Source organism: Pagrus pagrus (assembly GCF_965226575.1).
Source record: "Pagrus pagrus genome assembly, chromosome: 11".
NCBI lineage: Eukaryota > Metazoa > Chordata > Actinopteri > Spariformes > Sparidae > Pagrus > Pagrus pagrus.
Genome location: NC_140195.1, coordinates 22,140,856 through 22,165,735, shown reverse-complemented (window position 1 = coordinate 22,165,735; position 24,880 = coordinate 22,140,856). Strand labels below are relative to the sequence as shown.

The following is a 24,880-nucleotide window of genomic DNA, read 5'->3' as shown; positions in this document are numbered from 1 at the left end:
GTTCTATGAAGCAAATACCCTGTTAAATGTGTTTCAGTATGTGTGATATCAGACAACTTCACTGCTCTGTTGATGCAGTTTTGCTTTGTCTGCAACTGCCAGACCTCTGGTTCATGCAGTCATTACTGCAGATTACTGTCATAGAGCTACACAGGCCAGTCATATTTAGTTAAATACCTGCTGAGTCGTATGTTTCAGCTTTAACAAAAGGTTGATGATTATCATGTTTTTGTAAATACAAAACATTTCACCTCAATATGATATATAGTTACTGCCAGGCTGCGGTTATTGTACAGTACCAACAGGTAGGTAGCTTGATCTGATTTGTGTGGTGTAATAACACTCCCAGCCGCAGGGTGGCAGACACGACCGCTTAGATTAGTGACCAGACGAGCATCAACATTTCCTCATGATACAGACGAGATAGTGTTCATGCCTATAAACTGATCTGGGAGCAGATTTCATTGACGGTCACCAGCTGTTTCTCCGCGTTCTAAGATCTAAACCCGACCACAGATCAGCTGTGAGTCCAACACGAGCTCTCTGAGGAGGACCAGCCCCGGCGATGAACCGCGAGAGTAAAATGTAGGTATCGTTACAGTGTGGTGAGAAAATAATGCAGTTTTATTCGCTAATGAACATTAAACGTGCTTCTTTCTAATATCTAATAAATGTCACTGTGCTGCATGCGCGTCCGAAGCTAAAAGTAAGCGCATGAGCTAGCTAGCATGCAGGAGTGACTCCTAACTGACAGATTTGTAGTCTTACCTTACATGGAAGTTGAGAAGGAAGGAGAGCAAGTAGTTTACAGTGTGGTCGAGCTGCCTGTTGTGTGCGGGGAGAGAAAACATTGCTCTTTCTTTGTAAAGGAGCCCAACGTGTCTACTGAGGAGTATCACACTGAAGAAGACATTTTGATATCGCTACAGTCACAGCCACTGTGATGCGTTTATCTTTATTACTGCTGCAACCAGTTGGGGGGAAAAGGTTATTCTTGACAGGATAGTAACAAACTAAGTTACCATTTGCTTTATACGTGTATTTACTGTCCACCCACCTGGTGTGCTAGCTTACTGTAAAAGTTATTGTAAAACTGGCCCGGGGAAGCATGAATATAAACGAAGATGCTCTCAAGCTTACAGTAGGTTAGAGTTGGGAAGAGTCTGCAAAGATTTGACGGATAAAGAGCAAAACTGCTAAGTGATATAAATTCATTAGAAATGTTTACACACAAATTAAGACCATATAAAATAATACCACAGAGATGGAGCATGGAGCAGAACACAGCCCAAAATAATGCATATTTAATCGAATATTGCTGGCTAGTAAGCAACTTCCGTGATTGTCACACTACGCATGTGCGAAAATGCTCCGATTAAAAAACAACAACACATATTTCATGTGTGAAATGTGTTAAATTCAGAACATGGAGTCACTTTGTCAATAGAAGAGGACACACTCTCGGGGAAGAACTATGACTACAATTAAATATACTGGCTTGATACAGATTTTCGCCATGGCGAAATTGAAGGCGATTACTCTCCATGCCAGTTATCTTCGGACTGCTATACGCGCATGCGTACAATTTAGCGCACGAGTGGGAAAAACATGAATTAGTAGCGCCTTTCTGAAGTCTGGTGGAAATACTTCATATCATCTCGTAGTTCAAACGTCACAGCATCATCACACGCTCATCGATACAAAAAAGCATTTCGTTTTTAACAGAATATAGCATGTTCAAGAAGAGGAGGCGTGGCCATATCAGTAGGAGTCCCAGAATGCATAGCGTGCGTGTAGTAAAATACTAAATTATTTGTACTTAAATTACATTCAAAGCATTAGTAGTGCGGTTTATAGTCATTGTTAACATTGTGTGTGTCTGAATGACACAAATGATCCGTGTGCACTCTAAAGCGCGTAATCTGTAACCCTAACAGAGGGAGATATGACGGAGAATGACTCCCGGCACTTAGCCCTTCAGTCTTCAGTACACTCTTGTTTCTCTTCAGATCGTATAAATCTTTCGCCTTTTACTAAAGATTTCCGTGGAGAGGAACAATAAGAGTTTCAACTAATTTTTTGATGCCCTGCTTCATTGCGGGGCTTCCTAACTTTGTTCAAAGATAAAAACATTTGGTTGTTTTACGAGTCCGACAGGAAGTTAAGTAACTTGACATGTGACACCAGCTGCTCGTATACGCAGCGTCACCTCTTTCTCTGAGGCAATGTCCATGTGTTGCATCTGAGCACTCCTTCCATAGATGATGTAAATATACATAAATCTTACATTTATTTAATGATCTAGTCACTTACCCAGATGCACATGTATCACATTTTTCAAACACTGAAATAATGAATGAATGCAAATTGATTTTTGACATGTGAAAACCAAACAAAACGAAAAGTTAAATTAGTTCAACAAATAAACATAATACAATGAAAAGCATGTTACAAAGTATATTCCATTAACAAGCTTTGACAAGCCTGAAAAAAAGTGGAGGGATATACTTATTAAATCCTTTTTTTTAATCTACATTATTCTAACATTATCTATCAAACATCTACATACAGTATAGTAAAAATAATTTAGGGCTATGATAAAAACAAAATAAAAAACATTAAAACCGTAAAAATAATTATTTTCAATCAGAAAATCTTAAAAATAACTTGTGTTTCATTGAAATACTACTGTGGCTAAACCACAGCAATCCTGCTAAAGGCAACTGTGGAGCTAAATGTTGGCAACACAAGGTCGAAGTATCTCCACAGAGCTGTAGCAGCATTGAAGACCGCAGGAGTAAGTGGCAAACATGTTAAATACAAAAACAAAACAAAAATTCAAATTGATGTCTGTAAGCAAATTATTTTCCTGCAGGTCTCACAAGAATGTGAGGGAGTCGGTGCCTTGCTCAAGAGCCCTTCAGTGCGATGGATGAATAATAAATTAATGATGGCTGGCTTCCATTTAGCTGCTGACTTCCTGTGACACAGCACAGAGCCATTGTTCGTCGTTAGTTCACCTGTGTTTGTGAGTCAAAATGTCTGTTGTGAAGACGGCCCATCACATCCCTGTCAAGTGTCATGAATTAATGTCACTCTTAACAAATGTAGAGAATGTGGATGTCTAATTATTGTTATTATTTACTCTGAACAGCATATTAATGAGGAAAAATAAGTGTTATTTCCTGATTTTACTGCCGATGTTACTAGTGCATCTGTGGTGTCATGTTGTCATTTTTGACATTCTTTTATCTCTGTTCTTATCAGTAGAGGGCCAGTTTCCTGTTGCGTCACTGTAACATCCCTTTTTTACATGCATGTGTTTAAATTGCGTTAAGTAGACAGCACATTGCTACAGAGCACAGCAGGTTGCAGCTGTTTGACAGTCAGACGTCTGGCTTCAGCTTCTCTCCGTTGGTGAGTTAGTACTTTTTCAGTCATTTGTTTTCCAATTTCTGCAATGAATCCCAGACTATTTGGGCCACGGCATTTAAAAAAAACCCAAACATTTTACATCTGTGTTTTTTCTTCTGTGAACATTTTCGGATGGAGACACTCCTCAGTGCTTCTTCGCAGCTTTAAGATGAACTCTGCTGATGTGTGATCCACCACGTTGGCGCACTTTGTGCTACAAAATGCCAACTTGTAGTGGACATCGTGGTCTAATAGCATGATATGATACGAGAATATGAGGCTGAAGTATAACTTCATCAGAGTTGACACAACTGAACAATGTTTTTATGTACTAACATAGAGAAATGATGTGTTAATAGAAGGCTAAAACACCAAATGCAGCAGAAACCGGCATACTTGTGAGTTGAGCAGAATGGGTGTCTTCACTGCATTGCAGTTCAGCCTTCTGGACACTGTGTGGTAAGATGTGGTGGATAAGAGTTGACTTCCCCATTCATGATGACAGCATTAGATTGTTAAATAACTTGACAGTAAATGCACACAAAGATCTGTAGGAGATGTGTTAACTTAAATAATGTCATTATTTGAGTAACAGCTCTTTAATTGTGACTCCTGTAAACACAGTTTGAGTCGAGTGAATAAATCATATCGACTCTATTCATGGCAGTTAATAGTTTAACTCTATACGGTTCTTGTATTACAGAGGTTTACAGAGTTTCATCCTTGTCTTCATGCCAGACACCAGCTTTCCATCTAAAGTTACATCCAGTCGGTTCCTGCCAAAGCTAACATGATGCTGCAGTGGTCTATCATAGAATTACAGAGGGGAAAAATACAGGACATTAGAGTTTTTGTGACTACATCGAGCGCCTCTTGTCCTTAAGCACTCTGCATCCTCCTGTTGCAGTTACATTTACCCATTTTTTTGCTTAATTAGTTCTGGTTCTTGAACCTTTGTTCAGGATTTTTGGATCCTTGGCTAACCAGCCTGTGTTTCCACCAGTTTTGAGCAGAACCGTTGCAATCAAGAGTTCATCAGCGACGTTGGTTGGCAAAAGGGAGTAAACAGTAGCAGCGACATGGCAGATCACACCGATTACCTGCAAGCTTTTGTTGTGTTATTACAGATATTTGTTTCTATTCATACAACAAGCCTGGACCGACTATTAATGAAAGAAGACGTAGAAGACTATCAGGTGTAAGACCAACAGCCTTCGCCCCCTGTGGAATATCACACTGATGTCGTCACTTCAGGTCGAGGACAAAACTGCCGCTCTTTAGTTCCAGTTGGAAACCTGCCTTTCAGGCTCCAAATGAATTTGTTTTTGGTCAATTTGCTCCAAATGTTTCAAAATTCGGTGCACAAACTGGACCAGAACCTGTGTAAAGGTGGTAACTCTGGATATCAAGCTGGAGCTGTGTGACCAGCACCTCAGGACAACTTACCTGTGATCGTCAGTGCGACCAGTCATCAGTATGCACGTTCTATAAAGGCCAAAGGCAGAAGTCAGCTGATTCATTCTGCCGAGGACGAAGCACATGTTCACACTCACGCTGGTAAAACATGCAGCGTGAGAAACGTTTTTTCTGTGGTGAGACTTTTCATTTGGACAGTGTTCCTAAAAACAACCGTGGTTAACAGTAGAGGGTGAACATATCTCTGTATCCGCCAGTAAAGTGCTCATGAGCAAGGCACACCTCGTCACAGAAACCCGAGAGGTGGACAGTAAAGGTTGCAGTGGAAACACAGATTAGAAGGAGAGCGACAGTCTAGTTTTATCCTCCTGCGAGCGTCTCCTCTTACAGCAGCTCTGTCAGGATCCTGACGACAGGTCTGATCCGTGCGAGCTGCTTTCATGATGATGAAAGTCTCGTCTATCTGCTCAGACTGTGCTGTGGTCAGACTAACCCGCAAAATTGAGAAACTGCATGTTGAAAACGTTTTCTAACATTTGACACGTAGCAGCAGGAGTTGTGTGAAGACTGACTATAGTTGAACCCTGATCACCACAGGTCCGAACCACTAACAGCGAGGAATTCCACACGGAAGAGCGGAGGTGAGCTGAACTGCATCTCAACTTCAGACAGTCCGACACAGTGTGCTGAGAAAGACTCTGAACACCCCGAGAAGATCCGTGCGGTTCCCATCCACCGGCGTCCGGACCTGCTGGTACCCTGCGCCGACCTGGTCAACTCCGAGTGGCAGAGGAGCCAGGCCGCCCGGGTCCACTCCCTCCAGAAGTCCTGCCCAGAGTTCCCCGTCTGCCTGGTCCTCCTGCAGGGCCACAGAGACACGGAGCGGCTGCTCGGCCACGCCCGGCTGTCCCGGGTCGTAGGTCACGGCAGCAGCCTGTTCGTGGAGTCGGTGGTCGTCTCCAAGGCGGAGCGAGGGAAGGGCTACGGCCGGACTCTGATGGAGGAGACTGAGCGCTACGCCAGAAGCCGAGGGTTCAAGCGCATGTGTCTGACCACCCACGACAAGCAGCACTTCTACGCCCACCTGGGCTACGTGCTGTCGACGCCGGTGCAGAACGCAGGCGCCATGACGGCGTTTGTTCCCATGGAGATGCTTCTGAAGCTCTCCAGAATGCCGAGTGAAGAAACACGGACAAATATTGATGTACCACCAGGGAACAGAGACTCAGGGAGTGCTTGTGACGTAGGGTCACCTTCACCTTCTAGTTTACCTCCTCATCTTCTTCTGCCTCCTCCACCACATCCTCCTCCTCCTCCTCCTTCCATCCCTCCTCCACTACCTCCTCCCGCCATCCCTCCACCTCTTCCTCCTTCCATCCCTCCTCCACCACCTCCTCCCTCCATTCCTCCCCCATCTTTCCCTCCTCCTTCCATCCCTCCTCCACCACCTGCTTCTCCTCAGTCAGCAGGGCAGCTTGTAGTTCAGACTCTGACTGAAACTCCCTACAGAGACGCCAAAGGAGTTCCCATCTACTGGATGCACAAAGACATTTGACGAACACACAATCAGAAACACTTGGGAATGTATTAGCCCACATTAATTAAAGTTCTTTCAACGCACAGAAAATTAGTAATGGAGGAGATCTGGTAAACCAAAGAAATACATAAAAGCACTCATGTACACATTTATTCACTGCCAGCACACATTTGGACACAGCCGGTCTCTCTCAAGCACGGTCGGGAATCTTTGGGCGGACACTCGGACACCAGCACAAATGTAGAACCAGAGATGTGTTGATGTGCTGTAAGCTTTAAAACAAAACCATCACTTAATACTGAAGTGAAATCTTTTATTTTCATGGTGTGGGTCATCGTTCTTATTGGATATGTTTTGAAGTGAAGAAGATGAAGGTGCTACTGCTGGCAGCTTGAAGCGATCAACCCTAGTTTGACTTCCACATACCTGGTTTAGATAACTACATACAACTGTGTCAAACTGAACTGAACCTCAGTGTCTGTGTCTGTCCCTGTGTATCTGCTTCAAAGCTGTGAGTAAAATAGAAATGGTGGCAAACACTGTGAATAAAAGAACCGGGCTGTAAAGTGGATACATGATATTGAAGAATGTGTTGTGCTTATTATATCTTTGCTTGGATTGTCTGAGCTTCACTGTGCAGAACGATCCGTGTAAAGGTCCAGTGTGTACGGTTTAGGGCAGAAATGGAATTTAATATTCATAATTATGTTTCCATGAGTGTAAAACTACCTGAAACTAAGAATCGTGTTTTTGTTACTGCAGAATGAGCCCTTTATATCTACAGAGGGTCACTTTGCACTGCGTGTTCATGGTCGGACTTATTGGCTACAAAAATGCAGATGAAGAGTTTAGATATTAATTCAAATGATAAGTAGCAGTAGAGTAAATTACACGGTGTGATGCACAAGCACGAGTAAAATTAGACTTGAAGAAATACAAGTACCCAAAAAAAACTTTTTTTCCCCCAGTAATTAGAGTAGCTGTAATTAGTTACTTCCACCTGTGTTAAATTGGTTGCAGTGTTCCACCTGTACCGCTAGATGCCACTAAATCCTACACGCTGGACCTTTAAATTCCTTTACTAAAGGGGGAAAGTTTCTCTGTGCTCACCTTGAATCTGAGTTTAGGATTTAAGATTTTGTGACATCACAGCTAGTTCAGAAGCCAGTCACAGTCCACTGTCCAACAGACACAAGTGTGATGTGGAAGCTTGCAGCCTCGGGGTCAGGACCGCTGAGAATGGACTGTTCAGACACATAAAACCTTTGAAATTGAAATAATTCACATTTTTGTAGAGTTTGGATTTTTAATCAGGGAGAAGAAGTAGATACAATTTAGAGAATATTTAACTATTAACTGACTATCACACGTTATTGTTCAATGTCGAGTGTTATTATATGTGTTAAAAGATGTCTGGGGGATCTTTAAAGAGGTGGAGGGGTTGTGACGAGGATGGCAATTGACTGTGACAATGATTATCTTCCCTCATCAAACAGCCAGTTAATTACTTTTGCCTCCTGAGCAGCTCTGTTCCTCCAATCCAGTCTGTATCTGCTGCTGTTAAATGATGTGACGCGTTAATGTTGAACTCGAGGTTTGAATGTGCCTTGTTGAGAACCGAAGCCTTATTGTAGACTTGTTAAAGTGATGGAAGTGATGCGTCTTATTACATCTGATGTTTCAATCATGAACAATGATGTTAATAAAGAGAATTTAATGACGTATTTCTTTGACTTTTTTTAATTTTTAAAATGTTATTAGCTTACATTCAATGAGTAAAATTTCTGGCAGCTAAGTTCAAACAACCAATTAATGACAAGTTTAATTCTTGACAGCGGTCTTTATCCCAGTGCAGAAAAGTTCCTCATCAATCAAAATCTCACTGGTCCATTTCTCTCTCCTGTCAGGAAGGACACATCAGTCTCTGAGCGGCCATGGTGCTGTCTCACCTCTCAATTCTCCTCCTCCTCCTCTCCTTCATCCCCTGCACCCGTGGAGATGCCCTCCCCCATAGTCCCACCCGTGGAGATGCCCTCCCCCATAGTCCCACCCGTGGAGATGCCCTCCCCCATAAGCCACTGCCCACTGCAAGCAGTGGACAAACCTCCACCCCTGGAGTTGCGCTCCCCACCACCCTACTGCCCATTGTGGCCGCAGCAGCACCGATCCTGCAGAGCCGGCCCTTCGTCGTGGTGTGGAACATGCCCACTGCACAGTGTCAGAAACGTTACAAGATCCGCCTGGACCTGAGAGACTTCGACATCGTGGAGAACAGGCAGCAGCGCTTCCAGGGACAGGTGATTGACCTCAGACTGTGTTTTAGATATGAGTTATGTATGAACACAATAGACAAGAGGCAGGAGAAGTCAAACAACTCATGGACAGACAGCCTAGAATGTTTTCCACCTTATACAAGGCTAAAGTGTCAGCGAAGGATTGCCTTTTATACATATTCCAACCAAAACAACATTAGCATTCATTTGGAGTTGTGCCTCTGTCTGTCCTATATTCCATTTTTCATTTTCCTTAAATCTTTGGTTTGGTTTCCACTAACTCACTAAGAAAAATGTCTGGCTTTTTAGCTGCTAGATATTATGCTACATTCATTAGCTAGTCGCTAACATTGTCTGTCTGCTGTTTGATCCTGGGCAAGTAGTGTACAGTGGGTTTATCAGAGCCTGTCTGCTGAATAAAGTTGCCTGCTGCTGTAAGAAACAAAGTTGATGACGTTAAGACTCAAGCAAACAGTAAATGTGTCATGAAACCAAAACAAGCTAAAAGAGGCTAAAAGGAGCAGCAGAGCTCTGTTATAATCTTATACATGCTAATGCTTACATTTCCCAGAAAATGACCATCTTCTACCGCGACCGCCTGGGGAAATATCCGTACCTCTCCCGAGACGGCAGGAAGGTGAACGGAGGCATACCGCAGCTTGGCGACCTCTCAGCTCACCTCACCAGCACAGTGACGCAGGTCACCAGCATGCTGCAGCCAGACTTCAGTGGTTTAGCCGTTATCGACTGGGAAGAGTGGCGGCCATTGTGGGAGGGAAACTTCGGAGCCAAGATGGAGTACCGGAGGATGTCCAAGCTGCTGGTGAGAGAGGAGAGACCGGATCTGTCGGAGGGGGACATAATATCACTGGCAAGGGAAAGGTTTGAGGAGAGCGCTCGGAGGTTCATGGAGGAGACGCTGCGGTCGGTGGTCACAGAGCGTCGAAACGGACTCTGGGGGTATTATGGTTTTCCTGCATGCTTGAATAAGAATAAGAGAAAGACAGGTAGGACAAAGACTAAGTTAAGTACTGTTTGGTTGTTGATTATGATCTTGTTTAAGACAGAACTGAGGATACAAAAACTGACCTGTGTCTCTTCTTGTTTTCTGTCTGTGATCAGATAAAAACTACACTGGACGCTGCCACAGGGGAACCAAAAGGCAAAATGACCAGCTGTGCTGGCTCTGGTGTCAGTCCACCGCTCTCTATCCCAGCATCTACCTGCCACAAAGGCTGGCAGGATCCAAGGATGCAGCTCTGATGGTCAGGTACAGAGAACTCTCTGTGAAACCGAGAATGGAAATGACTGTTTTTGAAGTTGAGTTTTGAATGACTTGCTGATGAACATTTCTGACTTCTCCACTCAGACACAGACTGCTGGAGGCCTTGAGGGTGGCGTCAGATTTGCGCCATAACAACGTTACCCATGTTGCTAAACCAGTCCTCCCCTACGCAAGGCTGGCATTCACACACACCCTCACCTTTCTTAATAAGGTGGGGTTTGTTCCTACTCATGCATGCACAAACCAGTTTATTGGCAACAAGATAAATCTCTCATTCAAACTAGTTATTGTGAGTGTGTTTGTGTGTGCAGACGGACCTGAGGCACACGCTGGGCGAGAGTGCGGCGCTGGGAGCTGCTGGAGTGGTGCTGTGGGGAGAGCTGAAGTTTGCCAAATCCAAGGTATGTAATGTTTGTGAGAGAGTTATTGATGTGTGTGTGTTTATGTGTGTAACCCTCTCCCCTCATCCCACTCCTCAGCATCAGTGCATCCTTCTCAGAAACTACATACGCACCGTCCTGGGTCCAGTAGTGCGGAAGCTGAGGTCTGACACCCGCAGCTGCAGCCTCCGGCTTTGCCACGGCAATGGGCGCTGCGCCAGGCGACGCCCCAGCTCGGGTCTCATGCTCTCCTCAGCTCCAGCTATGACCTCTGACCACTTCCTGTGTCAGTGCTACCCAGGCTGGACCGGGAAGGAGTGTCAAGTGGAGAAGAGCGGAAACAGACCGCCCAAGCAATCCAAGCCAAGGACATAATAGTAGATTTGAGGCCTCCACATTATTACAATTAATGAATTGACAGCCCCTTGTAGTACTGTAAAAAAATAATTTAATTGAACGTGAATTTATCAGCATGTTTTCTAAAGGTGACAAGAAAACATGAAGACGTGCCTCCTAGGCTGCCCTGCAAGCCGTGCTGACAAATGGTTAAATAGTTAATGTTTCCTGTGTTTTTGTATTACACAGGCGTAGCAGTTATACTTAATCTGAGTAACATCATAAATAAAAAAATAATTGGAATCCTTCCGGGTTTGCCCCACCACACGCAGCCAGTGCCCTTTTGATTGTTTGCCCCCGCCCCTCACACAGCTTGAGTCCACCACTGTTGTAAGCTGTGCTCATCACAAGTTGATCTTGCAGTACACTGTATCACTTTTCTGCAGAAAACACAATAAATTTGAATTGCCTGTCCAACACAAAACCTTGTTAGGTTTTCTTTTTTGTAATAAAAAAAGAACAATGTCGATAATGCAGGAAGAGCGTCTCCATCCAGCTCGATCTTTTCTAAGGAGCTGGAGTCCAAAATAAGAGAAGGGATCTATACAGTGTTGCAATGCTTTCGGTCTATTAGACCTTTATTAGAACAAACACCATTCAATAATAGACAAAACAAAGAGGTTAACAGGTATATACTTGGAAAACACTATTTATCACATTTATTGATCTGTTCTTGTGATCAGAGGCGGTTCTACACTTCGTCACTCCACCATATTCTGACTGTTGCTGTCCCACATGTACCCACACAACACGACACAGCTGAGCTGGAGGCTTTTAAAAATCATTTACAATAAATACACTTGGTGTGGGACAATGGTAACAGTTTAAAGACACTCATTATTTTGAGCAATAATACTGAACGTGATTTGCTAAAGACATCCAAGGTGTGTCATGCTATGTAATGATGACATACTGCCTCCATTCATTTAATCTGATCTCTTATGCTGCTTTAATGACAGCGCCATCACCGAACAAAAAGTGTCTGAGTTCAAGTCCTTTTCATACAGTGGCTGGGCAGGAGTGAGTGGAAACCTCCCATCTCTTAATAAAATGCTTCCATTAGATACATTTAATTAAAAGAAAAGGAAAAGTTTCCTCTTCAAGGTAAATCCACTGTAAAACACAGTTTTGCTGCACTTGAAGGCATCCGATGTCCTTTATTCATAATGTGCATGTATACATGAGCATGTTTATTTTTGTAAACATGTCCTCATGTTCCTCTGATGGCTGTCAGGTTGTGTCTCAGCGCCTGCAGCTCTTGGATCAGCAGTGACAGCTCTGTAGCTGCGGCCTCTTTCTCCCTCAGAGCCTCAGTCAGCATCCGAACTGCGCCGCCCTGCTGGACTGGAGGAGAAAAACCAACAAATTCATACTATCAGTTTGAGAAATGTTGGGCTACACTATGCAACATTCTCCTTTGTTTGAAAAATGTTAAAAATGATAGCATGGCGTAGCCCGAAGTAAAGATTTTAAGTCAAAAATGTGAAGACATCCAGGACAAGAAACTGGATGAAGTGTTATTCATAGATCGAGGAAATACAAATATCAAGAGAAACAAATGAAAAACAGTGAATGTGATATCTCACCCAAAAAGTAGAAGATGAGAAACACGGTTAGCAGTAGCAAAGAGATAATAGCACAGCCCATGGCATAGGCACGTGATGAACTGGGTGTCAGCATATCCTGTAGACGGCTCTGCCATTTGCTGCCGACTGGGTGGCCTCTTTGATTGACAGCTGTTGCGTCAAATGTGTAGAGGTTCCCATTCTGTGAGGGTGCGTAAGCAGGACGAGGAGGCCTTAGCACTGAAACCATAGAGAGCACAGCCCATCAGTGTCAATGTGTGTGTACATTTTGTGGCTGGTTCAAGACACGCGTGTGTGTGTGTGTGTGTGTGTGTGTGTGTGTGTGTGTGTGTGTACCTTTGTGGCTGTGATCGTGGTGTGTCCGGTGGAGGTCGTTGATGGAGTCCACAGAATGGAGCTCGATCTCTGTGAGGTCTCTCTCGCTGACCCTCTGGAACTGAGGGGTGTTCTGGGAGGAAGGAGGCCTCGACATCTCTCCTCCGCTTGAGGCGCTGACAGATAATCAGATAGTTCAAACACTTCACGAGTTAACACCTTCTATCCAGTGCCTACATCCACAGTGTACGTTTCTAAATACCAGGAGAATCAACTTTTACACAAAACTCTGAAACTTGTGTCAGTAAACAGCACATAGCAGGACAGTGTTTACCAAGGGTTGCAAAGCAAAGCAAAGCAAAGCAAAGCAAAGCTTTGAGTGATTTGATTCATTAAGAGCTGGCAGCTTTCTGTGATGTGTTGATAATCCACAGACAGACGGGGGAAACACACTTTATGTGTGTCTCACTTGCTTCATAGGAGACACAGTGTCAGCTTCTGCAGATGCTGTTGGTCTGCGCTCTGGTGAGACACTTGCCTTTCATTAGTAAATGGAGTTTTGGTTCTATTTGGGAAAATATGTTATACAGATATGAAGTTGGAAATTAGAGGAGGGTCGGCATGTATCATGTGAGAGGGCAGGAAAACATCATCCTGGTTTCTATTTGAAGACAAAACAAACAGGTCATATGAATAGCTGATTTATCAGAGCTATTAATAGAGCTGGTTGTCGAATCCATAAAGGCACAACGTTGCTGGAGTATGAATCAAGGACCAAAGTACAGGACAGGCTCCTATATAATGACTAACTGAATAAATGGATGGATGATTAACTGGATTACAGCCTGACTACATGATTGTACTCAGACTAGATCGGTTTTATTGGATAACATAGATCAATAAATACTGTTCTCCTCTTCCCACTTACCCTCTGTCGCCTCGTATGGCTACTTGTTCTTGACTATCTGCTGCTCCTCTCCTTCACCCTCACACTCAGACTCTCGATTGTGTCTGCACCCACATGAGCAGCGACGGGTTACATTAAATATCCACACAGGTCGTCCAGAAGTAACCCAACGGAACTCAGATTAAATCCCAACAACGAAAATGTAAATTCCAGTAAAATCCTTGATGTATGAAAATAGGGAACCTCCTGGTTTTGCCTCGGGGTCCGAGTCCTCTTTGTGAGTGTGTGTGTGTGTCACTGAGCAACTGCAGGACGCCCCAGTGCCAGCCCCTCATGCTAACTATGTTTGTGCGCGTCCCTGTTCCCGTTTAGCCCACCCTAACTGCCCTGTGAGAGAGGTAGAGAGAGGTAGAGACATGGAGAGAGAGAGAGGGGGGAAGTCTTCTCAGCCCCCTCCAAACATTCACACACACCCAACCCTGCAGGCCCTCAAGGCCTAAAATAGCAGCGGAGACATGGGGGTATTATTAGTTTCTCAGGCCAAAGGATGACTCAATAATCTGGGTGGAGGGCATGATGGGATGAACACACACACAAATACTCACATGGACAAATGTCATGGGGCACACAGTTGTGTGGGCGACTGAATCTGACCAAAAACACCTGTTTAGTTTCAGGAACTCAAGAACTGAGTCTGTTTTCTGAATAATGGAAAAATTGAGTGTCAACGTCTTGATTTAGTGGGACGTAAACTCTCAAACAAGTTCCATTTTAGTAATTGTGAATTAACAGTTAGCAGTCAGACTCATGAATACTCAAGCTTCCACATCACACTGCTGAATATTGGACCAGGATTAACTTCTGAACTGTTTGTGATGTCACTAATCAAGCTCGTAGCCCCGCCTCTTTGAATTAGATTTTGAATGAGAGCAGAGAAAACACACACTTTGAGCAATGAATGTGAAAACAGCCTTCTCGTGCCAAACTCTGCACCGACATCGCTCTGCACAGTGGAGCTCAAACATTCAGGAAGAGAAACAAGATTTTGACAGGACTTTAAAACCAATTATGACGCATCAATTGCTGCTCCCATTCAAAGCCCACGGTCCAGCCGTCCGCACAGCTCCGCCATATTTCAGTTATAATGTTTCTTTTTTGGTTTAATCCCAAGGTTGTGATCTTGTTGAACCAGCTGCCACATTGTCTTGTCTTGTCTTGCATGCCTCAATCCTTTTCATATCAGCTTTAGTTTGCCACCATCCTTTAGAAACGTACATTAGGACGGACTTGGTGTTGCTTTTAAATAAAACATTTTTTCTCTTCTTCTAAATGTTGACTGTAAAATGTCCCTCTTTACTACACTATCAGTACCAAACCAACACATAAAGCAAAAAGTTTGAAACTTTCTATGTCATGATTATTGGATCCACATTAAAACAGTTGAGCTTCCTGAACAAATACCATAATATAGATAATATAATATGGTATTTGTTACTGATTCTGCATGACAAGGCTTGCAGACTCAGCCTCAATCAGAATCTTCTTTTAAATCACATCTTAAAATCCAATTTTATAGACTTGTTTTTATGTGAAGGCACTCTTTTTAACTGAATTTTCATCTTTCCATCTTTCACTCCTTTTACTTAGTCTATGTATCTGTTTTTATTCCTCTCTTGTGATGTCTTAACCCTTTTTTCATCTTTTCTTACCTTCCTTTACTGCTTTTATTTGTTATTTTTATCTATTTATTGTCATTAAATTTTTTTTCTTGTCTCTTTTTTCGTTTTTCTGTTTTATCACTTTAACTTACCATTGACTTTTTTGTGTTTTTACATTTTCTGCCCTGCCTTCTTGTTTTAACTCACCGTAGACGAGGCTTCCTTGTGTGTGGCTCGACTGTGGAGTGCTTATTCTGTAATATTGTCTTCCTGAGTTTCCTGCTTTTGCTTAATAGTCAAGGCACTTTGTAAACTCTGTTTCTAAAGGTGCTATATAAATAAAGCTTATTATTACCATTATTATTATTATTAGGCTGCTATGAAGGTTCTTTATAGATGTGTAGTTAATGGGCCTATGATCTAATCTGTGGTCAGCTAATATGCCTAATGAAAGGAAGCCCATTTCTGCCAGTTAGAGGGGGAAGAACATGTGAAACTAGGCTTGATGAAAACATATTTCCATGGTAAATCATAATTGTGAGAGGAAAATTCAACATTTATCTCATCATTTTGATTTACCATCAAGTTCATCATCATTTTTTTCATCTTGAACTGGCAGAAATGGGCTTCCGTAGGGAGGCTGAGACATTGTGCCAAAAACCACTCACCATAACTTCTGTCTTACACGACCTGTTGGACGCGATGAGGCACACTCACTGCACCAGCCTGTGAACCCCTGCAGGGCGAACACAGCCATGAACCGCATTTCCCACAAGTCTTTGCTCCTTCCTTCAATCGCTCCCGCTCCGTGTGTTTTTGCCAGGAAAGCACAAATTCCAGCGAGTGTAGTCCAAAGAGTTTAGTAACCCAGCGGAAGTGCTTCAGGAGAGCGTGCGTCTGTGCGACACTTCAGCGGGGACTCGGGCGGCATGATGTGGGCTCGGTTGATGGTCGGGGTCGGGGGCTCGGGGCTCGGGCTGCGGGCTTCCAGGGACGGCTTGCTGCGGGTCGCTGGGGCTGGATGTGCGGGGCAGCAGCAGCAGCAGCAGCAGCAGAGACAGGCTTCAAGTGCGGAGGTTAGTGGAGCATGACTGTAGACTTCTGTCGATACGGCTCATCCACAGTGCTTTAACATTAGTGTCGTTTAAAGCAGCTTCATGTATGTAAGTGTTGCATTCTTCAGCCGCCTTAAACTCTCCAGGTCACATGTTACCAGTAGGTCTTCCAATTATACTGATCAGTTAATAGCTTTATTTTCATATGACATCACTTTTCCTATAATATAATATTCTTTTTGTGGCCTGTAAAAGTTGTTTACATGTGTTGATTATCCTCAGTAGTCATTTTAATATGAATTCATCTCATGCTTTATGTCAGGTTTTACATTTCTGCATCATATTTTACATTTTTGTTGTAAAAATCCAAGTTTTTTAGGATCCAGAAGGTGTTTTTGGAATATATATATATATATATACATATATTGGAGCTGTATCAGCCATCACTGGCTCTTTCAGTGTTACACTACACATTACAATAACAGCATCAGGGTCTGTGTGTCAGTTCATGCAGACTTAACATGCGTCTGTCCCGGCAGACTGCCATCCTCCCTCCCTCCCTCCCTCCATCCGCCTGCCTCACTTCACTCAGCTGCACAAGATGATTTTATTAAAAGCACGAGTGACTGGCTCCACAGCACTGTCAGCACCGTCTCTGTGAGGCTTCGTTCATCCGGCAAAGGAGGTTATGAATGACAAAATACAGCAGCGTCTCATTCATCAAGCCGCTCAGATAAAGTCCATATCAGTGGGAGCCTCTCAGGTATCAGTCCCTTTTATAATGTATCTGATTTATCTCAGTGTTGCACAAAGCAGAAAGACTAAAGTCCTACCCACGCCGTGTGCCCTAATCTGTTCATTAAGTGCACGAGTGTGTGTCTGTGTGTGTGTGTGTATGTGTGTGTGTATGTGTGTGTGTATTACAAGCAGAACAACCAGCTCTCCCTCCTTTCATTCATATTAATAGCTGACTTTGGACTTGGACAGTTTTGTAAAAAGCGATAGAGCCTTTGTAAAGTGCCCACACGCTCCTACTCCACATGTCCCATAATGCATTTCTGCTACTGCGCTGATAAGCCCCTTTCGGCGGGTTCAAAGCTCAGAAGTTACAACAGAGGGAACAGTCTGTCATTTGGCTGTCTGATGGATCAGACTAGAACCTGAGCTTTATATTTAACAAGGATGTGTCATTATGTCCCTCCTCTGTTATCTGCAGAACAAACTGTTATTGAATATAAAACAGTCTTTCCAAACATGCTTATTTTAGTGTGTGCATCGTCTCTGGAAGTGGTTGGACTGTTGTTATTCAATTGAAAAGGGCAACATAAAAATGAAACACTAACAGAAATGTAACGTTTAATATTTAAAGCTGCAATATGTGAGAATTGGTCACCTGTCAAACTCATAGTCCAGACAGATAAGGAGCAGTGTATCACCAGAGTAACCGCTAACTGCTGCCAACTTTAGCTGCTGATGGCTAGTTAGCTCACTTAATCGTGCTGCGAGCGGTCATGTAAGCTTAAATGTTTTAAACTCACATTCTTACATATTGCACCTTTAAACATCGACAACATAATGGATACTTAAAATCCTCCATGTAGCACCTTTTAAGATGCATCATTTCAACAACCATTTTACAATTAATACATACAATTTCACTTTATCTCAACCGTGGTTCTTGTATTCTCTGTGTTTTTAATGTTTTTGCAAACTGAGTGTCGTGTTTTGTTTCCCCCAGGCTGCCTTGAAGAAGACTCAGCTGTTTGACTTCCACAGGGAGCAGGGGGGAAAGATGGTGGAGTTCGCAGGCTGGAGTATGCCTGTCCAGTACAAAGACAGTCACATTGCCTCACACATGCACACCAGAGAGCACTGCTCCATCTTTGACGTCAGCCACATGCTGCAGGTGAGAGGAGTCCAAACAGACACAAAGAAATACATAAAGTAGACTCCTGAAGGCAAACAGACATATACAAACTCACGTATCCCATCCATATAGAGACATATAGTTCACATGCAGTACTTTGTCAGTTATGAGCAATTAATTGGTTGATTAATTATAAAAGAAACAACCCTCAATAAAAAAACAAAACTGCCATTACTGTGTTTAAATACTTGTTTTTTTCCTTTTTGTGACAGACCAAAGTCCATGGCAAAGACAGGGTGAAGTTCATGGAGTCTCTAGTGGTTGCAGATATTGCAGAACTCAAAGACAACCAGGTGAGAAGAAGGATTGTTTCATGTTGAACCTGGAATTGTGTCCACTTAGTGAGAGCTATTCTTAAAGCAGAATTCTGTAACTTACCTTACTACAGTAATAATAATAGTAATAATAATAATAAACTTTATTTATAAAGCACTTTTTAAAAACACAGTTTACACACAGTTTACTTTGACAAAACAAAGCAGAAGGGAGTAGATCAATAACAGCTTCAAAATCATTTTGATAGTACAGTGTCTTGTAATAAGGTGAGTGGTGTCTCCGCCCCCTATCTCTTGTGTCTGCACTATGTAACTTCAGTGAGAGGGTAGGATCACAGTGTTACATACATGTTTACTTCAACATACAAATTTCAACACATAACATTGTTATGATGTAATGAGTTTTGTTTGTAGTTAGCACCTACATTAGGTCTGACAAATTGTTACACACCTGGGATTTGTGTATACAACAGTGGTGTTGCGCTCAGAACCTGGGGGGGCGCCAAAACGCTCAAAACAACAATTTCTACATAATGTTGCTTGAAACACGACTTTACTAAAATCAATCTTGAGGCATCCTCAATCTACGTTTCAGCTAATCATAGAGAATGTGGTATTAAATGTCCAAACTTCACATAACATTGACTAACAGATCTGCGCTATGTGAAAGAACCAATAGAGAGAATTAGATTGCAATAACATCACATCCACTCTGACCTTTAATCCTTCACCTGCTCATCTTTTTCTCCGCCCAGGGTACACTGACCCTCTTCACCAATGAGAAAGGGGGAATTATCGATGATCTCATAGTGACAAGGACGGACCAGTCCTACCTCTACGTCGTCTCCAACGCTGGCTGTGCCGACAAAGACTCGGCTCGCATGAAGGTGAGTACAGACAGAGAGTGTGGAGACAGACAGGTAGGTTTGGAAGACTAATAGAAAGTGTCTGATGTGTGTGTGTGTGTGTGTGTGTGTGTGTGTGTTTTACCTGCAGGCCAGACTAGCAGAGTTCAAATCTGCAGGATTTGATGTGGATCTGGAGTTCCTTGATGAAGCGCTGATTGCTCTGCAAGGTAAAGTATTCCTCCTCTCTCCTTTTTTACTGTTTGCCTTTCCTCCACTTCACTATATTGTTGTTCTTTCTTTCTTTCTTTCTTTCTTTCTTTCTTTCTTTCTTTCCTTCCTTCCTTCCTCCTGTATGTCTGCCCATTTGTTGTCTTCTGCCTCCTCTTTCATCCTCTCTCCATCTCGTTTTCCTCCCTCTATATGTTGTTCTTCCTCTCTCTTCTCCCAGGTTTTTGTTTCATTATCTCAGTTGCTTTCTTTGTTTTTTCTTTTTTGCCCTTGCCAGTATTACTCTAATAATGTCATGTTTCTGTTGCACTTTGTTTCAGTTCTTTTCACTCTTTACTCACTGAATCCTTTTTTAAAGTTGTGTATGTGTGCTGTCAGGTCCGTCCATGTCTCAGGTGCTCCAGCAGGGGCTGAAGGAGGACCTCAGTAAGCTGACCTTCATGACATCTGCCTTGGCCACTGTGTTCGGCATTCCTGGCTGCAGGGTCACCCGCTGTGGATACACAGGAGAGGACGGGGTGGAGGTCAGCATCTCTCTGTCTTTGCTTCCTTCCTCTGCTTTTTTAGCTTTTTGAAAGTGACTTTGAGGAAAGTTAAACGTTAGCTAAGTTTAAAAGTTATAGAACCAATTTACACATTTTTCTGAGGCCTTGAGAAAACTTTAAATGACTAGATCTCAAACAGGACACTTCACTCAACAGTTTGACTTTGGTTCTGAGTCTATACGTAAGATACAGTTAATTAAACAGCAGGCAACCAACTGTGTATGTGTTCATGGTTACCTTTGCATTTCAGGAAACCCAATCTTCTGTCATTGCTTACATATAATGGCCAAAGTGGTAAAAACCAAAATCAAGAGTCTACAGGTTGGAGGTTCTTTGAGATTGTATTTTGGCTCTGAGTCTGATGCTAATGTTAGCATGCTAAAAATGTATAAACAACAGTCACATCAGAGTTAACTAAGCTAGCAGTAATGCTAGTTACTGGCTAACTGCAAAGTAAACAAACTTTACCTAGCTCACATCTGTTTGTTGACACGGTTCAGCTGTTTAAAAAAGAGCTACAAACATAACATGAAGTCTATGAGGGTATTTTTTATTTTGTCCAGGACACGATCTGCTGTTTTAATATTTTGTTTGTTTGGAGATAAGCCATTCTCAAGTCGAAATCAATCAGCTGAAATGGAACTTCACCGTACTGCAATGGTACTTAACAACTGCTTCAACCGAGTTTTGTGCATCCAGAGGGCTTTGCAACTTGATTACAGTTTAGTTGGTTGACCTTATTTCAACCGATTAAAGTTGCATAAAGGTTTCACTGTGTAAGGCCAGCCTAAAAAACTCACAATGACAACACTTACATGCTTACATCGCATCATATGAAGGGTTAAGAAATCACCGAAGTTAATGCAATGCATCGTGAGAGGAACATGAGCACACCAAATTTCTCTGAGACATTTCTTTTAATCCACAAATGTGAGCCTCATGATGACACGAGAGGAACAGTCAGTCAGGGGGAAACTGTAGAGGATGTTTAGCGTTTCTTTGTATCTGATAATTGTCTTGTGATTTACATGCTCCTAAACTTGTCGCATAAACACACAGACCTTTTGTTGTCACTCACTTAACATAATGATAGAGGACGTCTCTTGTTCTCACTGTTCAACACAGCTATTCTGTTTTGCGAGGAACCTACTCCTTGATTCCAGATTAATTGTTTACTACATGTAACTTTTTCTTGTCGGCCCGCTGTGCTGGAGCTCTGTAGAAAGCAGGATGGATGTGGGTTGGTCTTCTGACAAAAGGGAATGTGGGAGTTTGCTTTTGTTTGTTTGTTTGAGTCATTCCCTCACTGCTGAGACTCACAAGTTCCCTCAAGTAGACCGACTCTACACTATGTAATAAACTATTTCAATCATCTGCTTAATGATAGTCCATCTTTATTGAAACAGTTCCTGCCAACAGATGTGTTTTTATTTCAGTATTGATGACGAGGTTAAATAAACTGTTTCCAGTTAATCATTTCCATGAGAACTCTTGGATTGAGACTCAACCTCAGTGCGTCTGTCTCTCTGTCCCAGATCTCCGTCCCTCAGTCCAGAGTGGTGGAGCTGACGGAGAAGCTGCTGACTAACAGCGAGGTGAAGATGGCCGGTCTGGGCTCCAGGGACAGTCTGCGGCTGGAAGCGGGGCTTTGTCTCTATGGCAATGACATAGATGAGACCACCACACCTGTGGAGGCCACCCTAGTCTGGACCCTAGGTGAGATTTGAATATTCAGTCTGAAATATTTCCATGAGGTTGTTTTTGAGGAAGGCTGTGATGGAACGGGTGATTTTAGGACACGTCAATCTTTCTTTCTATATCTGGACTCTTGTCAAGCAGCGCGTTAGATAAGAAGATTGATGGAAAGATCTCTCTAATTAACATGTTATAAAAAAGACAATTTGCTGTTTTATGGGGGCTGTCAATTGGAATATTTTAGTTGGTGGGACCGGTTGCCAGGTAACCAGAAGAGACCAACCAAGACATGAACAAACAAACGAGGTGTCACGTGCTGAATCAGAAATGTTCAAGTCCGACACACAAGAGATTACACACAGGAGCTCCCTTTAGCTCATTGTTTAGCTGTCCAGCCCACAACTTTAGTTTTAGTTCGCTCTCACCACGCTCTAAGCATCATTTTTAGCCATAACATGCAGCTGATTTTAGTGAAAAATCTCTAGAGCTGTACATTACCTGCTCAGCACCAAACAGCATACAGATGCAGTTAGCGATTAGCTGTTGAACTTAGTGGCGCATTTAGCAGCTAAAGAGCCAAATATATCCCTATTGATGAAGACCATTCCCATTAAATGTGAAGAAGTTTCTCTGCGTGTTGTGGTGTCTTGCTGTGTCAGTCTGTCCTGTGTATTAACTCTGTTGCTCGGTCTTCTCACGCACAGGAAAGCGTCGGCGTAAGGACAAGGACTTCCCCGGCGCTGACATCATCGTACCTCAGATCAAAGCCAAGACAACCAGGAAGAGAGTCGGTCTGGTGTCCACCGGCCCCCCCGTCAGACAACACACACCCATACTCAGCCCTGACGGAAAGGTCATAGGTAAGAAAGGACAACCACTGACGCACAAAAAAGATTTATCAGTAAAGCCTCTATTTGATTCTATTAATTCTATTTTTTGTCACATGTTCACATGTTATTTTGCATACATACGTCAAATTGATATATGTTAATAATCAAAAGAAAAGTCCTTATGAATTTAGGTATATTGCCAGTCCTAACATTTAGTGATTGTGTGAATAAGGAAGTAATGAACATAATGTGTGAGCAGCTAAAAATTGAGTCAATCAACAAGTCAGTGTGCTGCTCAGGGAGGAAATCTGAAGCACGGAGTAGCTACCAAAATGTTTTTATTCTGGCTCGCTATCTGTGTTTTTTCTGAAGATGTAGCCAGAATGGGTGTCAGACAGAGATTTCCAATCAATGACAGAATCTTTGCTGTTTGATTTAGGTGAGGTGACGAGCGGCTGCCCCTCTCCCTGCCTGAAAAAGAACGTTGCCATGGGTTACGTGGATGCGGCATTCGCTAAGAACGGCACGGCCATCCAGGTGGAGGTCCGGAAGAAAGCTGTGCCCGCCACCGTCAGCAAGATGCCCTTCGTCCCCACCAACTACTACACTGGATAGATGCCCAGACGCACAAACACACATAAATGCACAATACACACTGTATACTCTCACTGGAACATTCCTCCACTCTGTCCGATATTCACCAATGCTGCCCCCTTCTGTTTACCTCCAGCAATGCAACACCAATGTAAGACTGAGTCTTCAAGGTAGAGTACACTGAAAGAAAATAATACAAAATGATAAGCTGTTATACAATACAGTATGTGTGCTGGTTTGATGTGTTCAGTCACTTTATTGTGAAGCACATTAAATGCACAATAGTTTGTATTTGAGACACTAAAGCAGAGACGCAACAATATAAACTGACAGGTGGTTCGAGGACACCAGCACATAATACAAAGACTATGAGCAGGACACTTAATACAGACACACAGTGTGCTACCTGTGTGTGTCAAGCAACACAGCATCCAGGTTTCCCCTGTGAATGGGTGTGCATGAAATACATTACAAGCAGTGTTGTAGAGAATGTATGGGCCCAGATTCTCTGTTAACATGGTTTATCGATCAAGTTGTCGGTGGAAAGCAGGTTAACTGAATCAACTTACTGCACTTACAGTAAGAATAAAAACAGTGAAGCCCTGTGGATCCATTAAACAGGAGTATTTAATTAACTTTTTCTTGTAGGACATAGGTTTTGCTAATGAAACATGACAGCATTTACTTTGTCACCACTGGACCAAAACAAAGAGATTCCAAATGCTTCTTTTGATATTAATTCACTACATGTTGGCAGTGTTTTTAAGGTCTTTCAAATACCACAGAGCCAAATTTCCATGTGTATTATTATTATAATTAGGCGTAAACAGCTTAATCATGGGAGGTCAAACAGGGCCAGCTCATAATCCCTCCGACACAAAGCCCCTACCTGAAATAAGCCAATTAACACAAACTTGCCAGTTCAGTTTGTGAAATTTGCATTTTTGTGTTAATTATTAGATTTTCTCATCAAGTTCTTGTGTGGAGGGATTTTAAGGGAGTTCTGGTTTACTCTGTGATATCATCAATAACCTGATCTCATCAGACGGTTGGAGTAATTTACACTACATGAGGTACGATGATAACCTGACTTGAAAATATGTTAATTGTCATTATATGTGTTCTGTCTGGCAACTAATGAAATGTAATTTCTGTATTAAACTAGGACATTGTCTTCGGACTTTCTGTGGCGCTCTGAATGTCTTATTTTCTGAAAATAATAACATAGTTATTATAGAAATAATACTACTGATTTATAGGTTCAAAGTTTGTTAACTCTGAGTCACTGTGAGTTTTAATTCTGAACTGAATTTCAATGTAAAAAATTTGAATAATATTGTTTGTTTGATTAAAAAATATCATTTCTCTATTAAAGACGTTTTCACTTACCCCTGAGCCATTGTGGTTTTATTTATGGAAATGAACACTGACATGAAAAAAAGGTTGCACAAATGTTTTATATACAACAGATTCCTCATCACATTAATGTGGTGGTAATTTTGGATGCTAAAGAAGGTCTGGAGGGGTACTGACATATGTATGAATTATGGATATAGATACATATATAGTTAGTGATATAGTTTTATATCTATGGAATTTTGCCTCTTTTTTTCCTTTTTGTCTCAAAATGTTCTCATAATAATGGCTTATAACAACTTTTTGTAGGACGATATCTGTTTAAAAGTATTTGTAAATGTGTTCATGTGTTGTATTAAA

The 24,880-nt window shown here is 42.4% G+C and overlaps 3 protein-coding genes across 4 annotated transcripts; 2 read left to right on the top strand and 1 right to left on the bottom strand.

Moving 5' to 3' along the window:
- Positions 1-499: 499 nt before the first annotated feature.
- On the top strand, positions 500-11,111 carry hyal3 (hyaluronidase 3). Of its 2 annotated transcripts, none has more exons than XM_084365753.1 (7): positions 500-585; positions 8,275-8,664; positions 9,212-9,647; positions 9,763-9,910; positions 10,010-10,136; positions 10,237-10,326; positions 10,405-11,111. In XM_084365753.1, the coding sequence occupies exons 2-7, from the start codon at positions 8,302-8,304 to the stop codon at positions 10,678-10,680; spliced, it is 1,440 nt and encodes a 479-aa protein (XP_084221879.1). In that variant the 5' UTR covers positions 500-585; positions 8,275-8,301; the 3' UTR covers positions 10,681-11,111. The 2 variants fall into 2 exon arrangements, with proteins under 2 accessions (XP_084221879.1, XP_084221880.1); XM_084365754.1 differs by lacking the exon at positions 500-585 and adding an exon at positions 3,362-3,417.
- A 147-nt stretch (positions 11,112-11,258) lies between these two features.
- On the bottom strand, positions 11,259-13,826 carry LOC311264684 (uncharacterized protein). The gene is made up of 4 exons (XM_084365755.1): positions 13,531-13,826; positions 12,624-12,778; positions 12,288-12,506; positions 11,259-12,045 (listed from the first exon to the last, which is right to left on the bottom strand). Exons 2-4 carry the CDS (start codon positions 12,757-12,759, stop codon positions 11,912-11,914), a joined length of 489 nt encoding a protein of 162 aa, XP_084221881.1. The 5' UTR covers positions 12,760-12,778; positions 13,531-13,826; the 3' UTR covers positions 11,259-11,911.
- A 2,061-nt stretch (positions 13,827-15,887) lies between these two features.
- amt (aminomethyltransferase) lies at positions 15,888-24,552 on the top strand. Its single transcript, XM_084366495.1, has 9 exons — positions 15,888-16,243; positions 17,961-18,128; positions 18,362-18,442; positions 19,180-19,311; positions 19,421-19,499; positions 19,879-20,024; positions 21,581-21,761; positions 22,445-22,600; positions 23,010-24,552. Exons 1-9 carry the CDS (start codon positions 16,097-16,099, stop codon positions 23,183-23,185), a joined length of 1,266 nt encoding a protein of 421 aa, XP_084222621.1. The 5' UTR covers positions 15,888-16,096; the 3' UTR covers positions 23,186-24,552.
- The last annotated feature ends 328 nt before the right edge of the window (positions 24,553-24,880 follow it).

Bases quoted from the DNA above. Each gene is read 5' to 3' on its own strand.
- LOC311264684 (XM_084365755.1), bottom strand. From the start codon at position 12,759: ATGTCGAGGCCTCCTTCCTCCCAGAACACCCCTCAGTTCCAGAGGGTC. The intron at 12,507-12,623 runs GTACACACACAC...CTATGGTTTCAG, and splicing joins CCACGATCACAGCCACAAAG to TGCTAAGGCCTCCTCGTCCT. The intron at 12,046-12,287 runs GTGAGATATCAC...TTTCTCCTCCAG, and splicing joins TCTCATCTTCTACTTTTTGG to TCCAGCAGGGCGGCGCAGTT.
- hyal3 (XM_084365753.1), top strand. From the start codon at position 8,302: ATGGTGCTGTCTCACCTCTCAATTCTCCTCCTCCTCCTCTCCTTCATC. The intron at 8,665-9,211 runs GTGATTGACCTC...TACATTTCCCAG, and splicing joins AGCAGCGCTTCCAGGGACAG to AAAATGACCATCTTCTACCG. The intron at 9,648-9,762 runs GTAGGACAAAGA...GTCTGTGATCAG, and splicing joins TAAGAATAAGAGAAAGACAG to ATAAAAACTACACTGGACGC.
- amt (XM_084366495.1), top strand. From the start codon at position 16,097: ATGATGTGGGCTCGGTTGATGGTCGGGGTCGGGGGCTCGGGGCTCGGG. The intron at 16,244-17,960 runs GTTAGTGGAGCA...TGTTTCCCCCAG, and splicing joins GACAGGCTTCAAGTGCGGAG to GCTGCCTTGAAGAAGACTCA. The intron at 21,762-22,444 runs GTGAGATTTGAA...TCTCACGCACAG, and splicing joins CACCCTAGTCTGGACCCTAG to GAAAGCGTCGGCGTAAGGAC.